Source organism: Acipenser ruthenus, chromosome 22, assembly GCF_902713425.1.
Source record: "Acipenser ruthenus chromosome 22, fAciRut3.2 maternal haplotype, whole genome shotgun sequence".
NCBI classification, from domain to species: Eukaryota; Metazoa; Chordata; class Actinopteri; order Acipenseriformes; family Acipenseridae; genus Acipenser; species Acipenser ruthenus.
Genome location: NC_081210.1, coordinates 13,822,750 through 13,831,484, shown reverse-complemented (window position 1 = coordinate 13,831,484; position 8,735 = coordinate 13,822,750). Strand labels below are relative to the sequence as shown.

Genomic DNA, 8,735 nt, shown 5'->3' with positions numbered 1-8,735 from the left:
TATAACGTTTGCGTTACAGTTGTGATCATTTAGCTGTTCTACTTTATTATTATTATTATTATTATTATTATTATTATTATTTATTAGCATATATGTATATATATGTAATTAAACAATATTGAATGTATTTTATATTTACTGCAAAAGCTCTTATGTAATCACGTGAAGAGCAATCAAATAAAATACAACCATTTATGATACAAAAAACATTGTTTAATATTAAAAATAAATATAATAATACGAATGTAAAAAAAAACACGCAAACGTAATTTTCAGTAAGTAAAACAAGAGCAATCAAATTAAATACAACCATTTATGATACAAAAAACATTGATAAATATAAAAAAATAAATATAATACGAATGAATGCCAATAAAAAAGCAAACGTAACTTTCAGTAAGTAAAATGCCGAGATGTTTGACCCTATCCTCTCTTCGCATCGCGAAACCTAATCGTCACGTGACTCGTACGCTAATATGTCACATGACTCAGGGAGTGCTAAATTTGGCTCGGGGGCGAAATTTGCCACGACAGTTGTGCCAGGCTTGGGGTGTGAGGCGTGTGTCGTCCGTCTACCGTCTACCCTTCTCGAGCCCTCCAGAAACTTCTCCATACGATTGAAATGTGGTCAGAGCTAGAAGCAGCTCACTGATTGGCTTAGAGAGTTCTATAAGAGGAGCTGCACTGGATAACCCCCCCCCCCAGCCTTTATTTGTCATCAGAAATCAGACGAAGAAGACGCAAACCAAACAAGTAAACCGTAAGTCACTAACTAAACTTGTTATATAGCATATTACTGTAGTGACTGCCAGGTCGGGGAAGATTTCTTAGCCTCTTTTTTGACTACTAGAAGTAAAAATAATCTTCCATTTCTTCTCAAATACTTCTTGAGGCAATATTAAATGTCACCGCAAGCTCAATGAACAAATGCAACGGGTAATTGTATAATTTGTGTTTATGAAATGCATATTTTTTTGGCGTTCTGGTGTTAAGATGAATCCTAGAATGTGCATATCAAATATCATCCTAAAGTATCGTAGCTGATACGTATTACCTTGTGGACTAAGGTTGTAACGACTCGCCCTCCTTAGCGCAAAACTAATCCCAACGGCGGGATTACCTCCCTGTATCAAATATACTCAAATTATTACGTGGAAGGGCGAAGCGACAGTGCATCAAGGACGCGAGATCCCCCAATAAATACACTATAGAAACACGGGATAACCTTAAACATGTATTGGCTAAAATAACTGAAACTGTTAAACAAAAGAAAATAGAAAACAAAACGTAAACAAGCCAGCAAAATATCCACTGCGAGAACAAAGTAACAAAATAAAACAAAAAAACAGAACAGTCCCGCAACAAAAATAAAAAACAACGATCTCACCAAACTCCTGGGTACCCGCTTGCTTGAAGGTCCTCTCAGAAGGCGATGACAAGTAATCCACAAAAACCATGAACATGCACTTGAAAAACCAACACCGCGTCAGCAACGTGGCGTATACAAACCAATTCCAGGCTTTAGCGATCGTGGGCAGCAGAGGCGAACGACACAGGCTAAACAGCCTGAAACTAGCAGAAAGCACTTGCTAATGAAAAAACAAAACAACTTCCAACATGAACGACAGTCGAAGTAAACAGGATCGCTCTACCATGGCAAACCTCCCCGGGAAAAAGAACGCGGCGGTCTTTTCAAAAACACGGAATAGAGTCCCTAAACAGGAACTTGGAAGTATTAATCATAATTTGTGCATAATAGTTAGATATGATTAATTTTGGATGTGTATAAAAAATAAACACATAGGCTACAACTAGTAGTGATTCATTTTATTATTTATTTGTTTGGCAGACAACGTACATAGTAAACTAAGAACTGTAAGAAGAAAAATAAATAAGTTATGGTGCACAAACTTGTAATCTGAGTTTCTGACAGCGTGAAGCGGCGCTCTAGAAAGTGCACACCGTCTGGATCATAGATTTATAGCTATGGTCTGGAGGATGTAACTGACGCCATTTTGGCTCACCCAGAGTTCTTATGCACTAAGTAAGCGGGAATTTGGATCCAACATGGCACATACGGTCTTCAGTTTCATAACACCCAACGAGTTGAGAGACAACCCGGTGGTTTCCTTGTTAGAACGAACAAATCAGCCAGACTCGAGAGGTAAGGAATCACTTCATGACTTTTGATAGGCTGGTAACTCGACTCCTGTGCGCCACGCAGCTTGTTCATAGGGTGAGTCAAAAGAACCGATTCAATGGGACTTTGATCTGATTCCCATCGTTCATCGTTGCTCCTATATTGCTGTGTTTACGAAAACGGTAGTAATGTTGCTCAACTACCCGAGCTACTTCGAGTCTTATTTCACGATGTATTTATTTTATTTATTTTATTACATGGGGGATACCACATTTTTCAGCTGAAATATTCTGTATCACCTCCTTTCTAAATGCAATAGGATTCTAAGTTTGTACCTGATGTGTTCAGGGGGTCTGGACATGCTCATACAGGTAATCTATATAGAGGGGACACCCCCCTTCGCATACCAGCAGAGAAATAAGTGTCCCAACGCGTTTTAATCCCTTAAATGCAGTGCTAATTATGCAAGTTTGAGAATTGCATTTCACACTCAAGGGGCGTTCACACCGGACACGCCGCGCTACAGTACTGTTCACACCAAACGCTGCAGGGTAAAGTCAGTGGGCGGTCCGTTGTTACGTCAGGGCTGCAGGTGCAGTGGCTTTTGGTTACCGAGCAACAAACAGTAAATGACAGCGGGAAAATAACTCTTGACAGAACTGAAGATACTGACAAAAGACAAAACTGAGGAGCGAAACATTATAAATTATTTTTTTTTAAAAACCTAATTGTAACCCCCACACCACCAAACCCCCCCCCTGCCTTTTGTATTAATTTTGTTAAACTGTTAATGTAATATGTACACCAAATAAAACCTTTCGCTTTATCTTTTAAGTCTGTCTGCAGTTAATTTATCCAAAAAAAAATGCTTATGTTATGTAGCACCACAATCACCCCGAACGACCCGACCCCTCCCCTACAAGTTGCTTTTATTTATTTATTTATTTATTTATTTATACATACCTACATACATACATACATACATACATACATACAGTACATACGCACACAATACTCCGAAGAATGCACAGCAATTGTTTAAATAAATAAATAAATAAATAAATAAATACAGCGGGTCTTTTTAAGTTTACTATCCAATTTTTCTTATGGGTCATTCCGTGTCAATACATCATTGTAAATCAAGGAGCATCTCTATAATTAAAGGCAAAGTAGTAGATAAAACATTCTTCATTAATGGTGAGGCAATACCAACAGTGTCTGAGAAGCCAGTGAAGAGTCTTGGGAGATGGTACGACAGGGATCTAAAGGACACAGTTCGTGTGGGAGAAGTTAGACAACAAGCAGTGGAAGGGTTGAAGAGCATAGACAGCAGCGCTTTACCAGGCAAACTAAAACTCTGATGCTTTCAGTTTGGTCTACTGCCGAGGTTGCTGTGGCCACTGGCTGTGTACGAGGTTTCTTTGACAACAGTAGAGAAGCTGGAAGCTTTAATCCCAACAATGGTTGGGAGTTTCACGCTGCCTCAGCAGAGTGGGACTTTATGGTAAAGGAATACTGCAGCTACCAGTCTCCGCTCTAACCGAGGAGTTTAAGTGCGCCAAGGTCAGACTGGAAATGACATTAGTAGAGTCACGCGACAAATGCGTAAGGGAGGCAGCACCTGTGTTGAAAACTGGAAGAAAGTGGGCGGCAAAGAAAGCTGTGGAAGATGCAAAGGCTGCCCTTCGAATTGGTGATATCATGGGTCAAGTTCAGCATGGAAGAGGGGGTCTTGGACTTAGTTCAGCTCCTCTTACATGGCACAAGGCAGCCCCAGCTCAAAGGAGGAAGCTGGTAGTCAACGAGGTGCAAAAGCAGGAGGAGAGGATGAGGTGTATAAAGGCCATTTCCCAGGCCAAGCAGGGAGAATGGATGAGATGGGAGAGTGTGGAACAACGCAAGATTGGCTGGCAAGACCTATGGTCAATGGAACGGAGCAGGATCAGTTTCCTCATCAGGTCAACATATGATGTTCTCCCATCACCACAGAACCTAAACCTCTGGGTAGGAGAGGATCCCTCATGTCCTTTGTGTTCATCACCTGCAACATTAAGGCACATTTTGACAGGATGTAAGGTGGCTCTTAGCCAAGGATGGTTTACTTGGCACCATGACCAGGTGCTGCGATGTTTGGCCTTAGCATTGGAAGACAAGCGTAACATGACCAATAAGTTGCCACCTGTTCCATCAAAACATTACACACAAAAGACAACATTCCTCCGCCCAGGAGAGCAACCACCAAGAAAAGGTGTTAAAACCAATCCTCGCCCAGGACAACTGGAAGCTGCTAGAGACTGGAAAATGCTGGCAGATGTTGGTCAACGGCTTATTTTTCCACCTGAGATTGCCACCACTAACCTTCGACCAGATACTGTCTTGTGGTCTGGATCAGCACGCCTTGCTCACCTGGTAGAGTTAACAGTGCCATGGGAGGATGCTGTAGATGAGGCGTATGAGAGGAAGAAACTGCGGTATGCTCAACTAGCCACTGAAGCGGAACAGCGAGGATGGAGAGTCCGGGTTTACCCAGTGGAAGTGGGTTGTCGAGGATTTGTGGCACACTCTACAACCCGGTTTCTCAGAGATGTCGGATTCAGTGGCCAAGAGTTGCGTCGCACAGTGAAGAACTTATCTGAAGCAGCAGCAACTGGCTGTGGTTGAGACGGAAAGATTCTGACTGGGGATCTCAAGCACAATAGAAAGAAAGAAACGCTGATGTACAGGTAAGTAAGCTGGGCTGAGTTGAGTGGGGGACGGAGGGGGGGTGATGCTGGGACGCCAGAATCACCGTCGAGCCCTCTTGAGGTGTCGTGGGCTAGTCGACAAAACACTGAGGATGGAAGGTGCCCACTTGAAAACCTCAGAGATGTACCCTACTTAGCTCAATCCAGACGGTTGTCATGCTGATGCGCTGGGGAGGTCGCACTGTGGTTGATCCCCGGAGCCAGCATCGCAGCCGTTGTGTGTGCTGATGCGCCAGGGAGGCAAAATAAGCTGATCCCTGGAGCCAGCATTACACTTCAGCCATTAACACCAGACAGAAGGATATCTACATCATCATATGGAAGGAAACGTAAATGGATGGAGACACATATGGATCACATTAGTTTACTGTAAAGCTACGTCTTAGTTGGTGCTTATCTTGGCGAGAGCCGAGTTCAAATCAGCATGAAGTTTTAACATCTACTCTCGTGTAATGGAAATCTTGTCATCCATAGGTCTCGGATTTGGATAAAACATTTTGCTTTATCTTTTAAAAGTTTGTCTGCAGTTAATTTATCCAAAAAAAAATGCTTACGTTTTAGTAGCAGGTGCATAATTATTTTCAATGTGGAGTTTAGCACAAAAGATATATAGGCCTATTACTTCATTTACGTAATTTATGTATATTTAATATTCACTCGGTAATCCCATTTGTACACCCACAGACCACCATTCTACAGCTTTTTTTTATTAATATCTCGGTAACTATTAATTGTTGTTTTGTTGCGTCTCAGGAACAATGAAGACAGTGTGTTGGTTGAGATAACTCAGCTTTATTGTAGCTCATTACAATGCAGTGTGTCTCGCGTTCTGGCTTGCTTACAACTGACACAGACCTGAACTCTAGTGCTGCGTAAAGGTTATGACCAGTGGTGTAGTGGTAAAAAAAAAAAGTAGCGGAGCGGTCCCAATGAGAATCAATTAAATAGTTAACGAGGTATTAACAGTTACGCCCACTTTCCATTTAACGCGATTTAATCGGGGTTTTTTTAATAATAATATAACACATATTTTACTTAACAAATTTCTGTAAAATCTCCCCTCTCTATAGAAAATTAAAAGTTGCACTTACCAATCACAGGTTGTTTTTAGTCAACTATAGGAACTGCCACAGAGCGTCAGGGGAGTCGCTGGAAATTGGAGCTGCCACCCGTGTACGGCTGTCATCTGCGGATCGATGATTGTGTCGCAACCAAGTGGTCACATAAGGGCTTGGATTCCACTGTCTCAAAGGGGGTCCATGAAGCTTGATAAACATTAAGGCTGAAGCATGTTTGATTAAAATTTTGGAACGCTGATCAGTTATAATTAAGTTCATTTGGCTGAATCCCCTTTCACATTCAGCAGTACTGCACGGGATCACACGTGTGCAGTTAATAAGTGGAGCTAAATCATCTGGAATTCTTCCGTTGTTCTCCTTAAAATCTCGAAATGCATTTTTGATAATACGTTCATTTAGCTGAAAGCGCCGACACAATCTTTCAACTTCATTTTCGCCATAACCCTGGGGTAGTTCTGCAGGCCAGTGGTGTGGATCCAGGACCAAGAGCTCAGAAAGAAGACTTTCATATTTTTGGCAATTCACCTCGGAAGAAGCCTGAAAGAATAAGCTATTTGAAATTAATGGTAGCATTTCTAAAATGTATTTTCGAAACCTTAACTGTGTATATATATATATATATATATATATATATATATATATATATATATATGCGTTTTGTAGTTTTGAGTAGGATTAAATAAAGTAAATAATAAAAGTGAGATTTTGCAGAATACATATACTGTGCGGGAGTGTTTTTCTATTCTTATATTTACATTAGTCTATGCACCTGCGATGAGACTGACAGGAGTGCAGATGTTTATAATTTATTTGTATATACTTCTCAGTTGCAGTTTTATACTACACATGAAACTGAAATTAACGCCCCCCTCTGCTCGTTAATTGCAAACAATTAGGCTAGCTATTAAAATTAAAAAAATCTGTACAAGGTTTATGAACATACCTTCTCATTTGATGCAGTGGTTGTAAAAAGTCGTTCTTTCATATGATTGGCGAGTTTGGTAAGGAATTGTTTATGATTTATTTTTACATGTTTGGGATTCGACGTCAGCACTGTAGATTTAAATGTTCCTTCCATGGCAGCTATCTGCGCTTCAAGAGTCTTTGTACCTACATTCTCATTCATGGATTCAAAAATCCTTACTGTTCTACGTGCCATTTTATCTGCATAAACCAATGTAGTAGTCCGTTTCTGGAGAATCTCTGACAGCAGTGAAAGTTCGTATAAGGCATCGTACATAACTCCGAGGTCAATGAGAAATTCTGGCGAGCACAGCCTTTTCAGTAGACCGCTGTATGTCGCTCTTTCAGCAGAAGTCCGCTTAGAGCTTACGGCAGCTTTAAAATGAGTCGACAGAACTTCAAAACTTTCCCACACAGCGGAGACAGTCCTGAACGAACTGGAAACCCATCTCACATCCAGTACACGACCAATTTTCCTCAAGACAGCATCCAGTTCCTTCGCACAATTTCGGAGTTCTTGCTGATTTAGTGCTGATCTACTGTAGACTGAGTATAGCTTGTCCATGAAAGAATGAAAATGGTTCATGCCAGTAGTCTCAGAAACACTATCGGCAACTGCAAGTTCGAGTCTGTGATTTAGACAGTGCCAGACAACAATGTTGGGGTACATGTCTGAAATTCGTTTTGCCACACCAGATTTTTTCCCAAGCATTACACTTGCACCGTCACTTGCAAATGCAACAAGATTCTTCTGTAAGTATGCATGGTCAAACCCGTGTTTTTGAAGACACTTAGTAAGCGCTAACACTATGGACTCAGCTGACTGATCAAAAAGTTCAACTAACTCCAAAAACATGAAGTGAGGGTCACGTGTCTTGTCTGTCTCGCATTTGAGATGCACAATAAGTGCTGGGGAACCATTCAGAGCTGTTGATTCATCAATTAACACAGAAATTTTTCCATCGATGTGTATTATTCTCTCACAGGCCTTTTTGACCATTTCATCAGAAACGTGGTTGATAATTTGAGTGGCGCTGTATCTGGAATGAAGACCAGTTCCCACATTAACACCATTTATTTCTTGCAGTTCCAGTAAGGCCTGATGATCAGAATAGGGTCGATTTTGTTTTGCAAGGTAGTAAGCAGTAGAAAATATTTTACAGGTAGTTTCGTGATCTCGCCTTTTTGCACTGTCAACACATTTCCCAATAATGTCCTCTGTGTTCTGCTGTAACAATGCAGTGGCCTTGTTATGAGCGCTGGATTTCTTGTGTTCAGCTATCTTTTTTCTCAAAGATCGTAGCTGTTGCTCTCGAGTTTTTCCATTGTACCCAACACTGTAATTTTTCCACTCAGAAGACAGAGAAACACCCTGACTTTTCAAAACTGACAGCGCAGAAACACGTCTACAAACACGACAGCCCAGATTACCATCCGCACAGTCAAGGAAAGTGTAAAGTTGTTTCTTTTCTTCCCATACCTCAGAACTCCAGATGTTTGGCCATGGCTGTTTCTCCGCGCTTTTTTCTTCAACTGCTGTAGGTTCTGGTTCCACTGTAGGTTCTGCTTCTGCCGTACAACAAACGATCTTCTGTTTTTTACTACTATTGCCAAAATATTGTATCAAAGTCTCTTGACGAGTTCGTTTACTACCTCCGAGACCAGACATTTTTGATTTGCGAGTTGTTTTTTATTATTATTAATACCGTTACTAATATCATCACCTCAGTTACGGCCAAGGAACGAACCGCCTCCTTCTCTGATTGGTTGTCAGCAACATCACTTTCAAAATTGATTTGCTAAAAAAAA

The 8,735-nt window shown here is 41.0% G+C and overlaps 2 protein-coding genes across 2 annotated transcripts in view; one reads left to right on the top strand and one right to left on the bottom strand.

Annotated features, from left to right (window-relative positions):
• The first annotated feature begins 590 nt into the window (after window positions 1–590).
• The window catches only part of LOC117431782 (uncharacterized), a 40,260-nt gene continuing 32,115 nt past the window's right edge, over window positions 591–8,735 (top strand). The window contains exon 1 of the mRNA XM_058996605.1: window positions 591–760. The gene's annotated coding sequence lies outside the window, so the exon portion shown is untranslated. The remainder of the gene's footprint in view (window positions 761–8,735) is intronic.
• On the bottom strand, window positions 5,793–7,871 carry LOC131699406 (E3 SUMO-protein ligase KIAA1586-like). Its single transcript, XM_058995997.1, has 2 exons — window positions 6,907–7,871; window positions 5,793–6,500 (listed from the first exon to the last, which is right to left on the bottom strand). The coding sequence occupies exons 1-2, from the start codon at window positions 7,780–7,782 to the stop codon at window positions 6,000–6,002; spliced, it is 1,377 nt and encodes a 458-aa protein (XP_058851980.1). The 5' UTR covers window positions 7,783–7,871; the 3' UTR covers window positions 5,793–5,999.

Excerpts from the sequence above, each read along its gene's own strand:
- LOC131699406 (XM_058995997.1), bottom strand. The coding sequence starts at position 7,782 with ATGTTTTTGGAGTTAGTTGAACTTTTTGATCAGTCAGCTGAGTCCATA. Across the intron at positions 6,501-6,906 it reads CCACTGCATCAAATGAGAAG|GCTTCTTCCGAGGTGAATTG; the intron begins GTATGTTCATAA and ends TTATTCTTTCAG.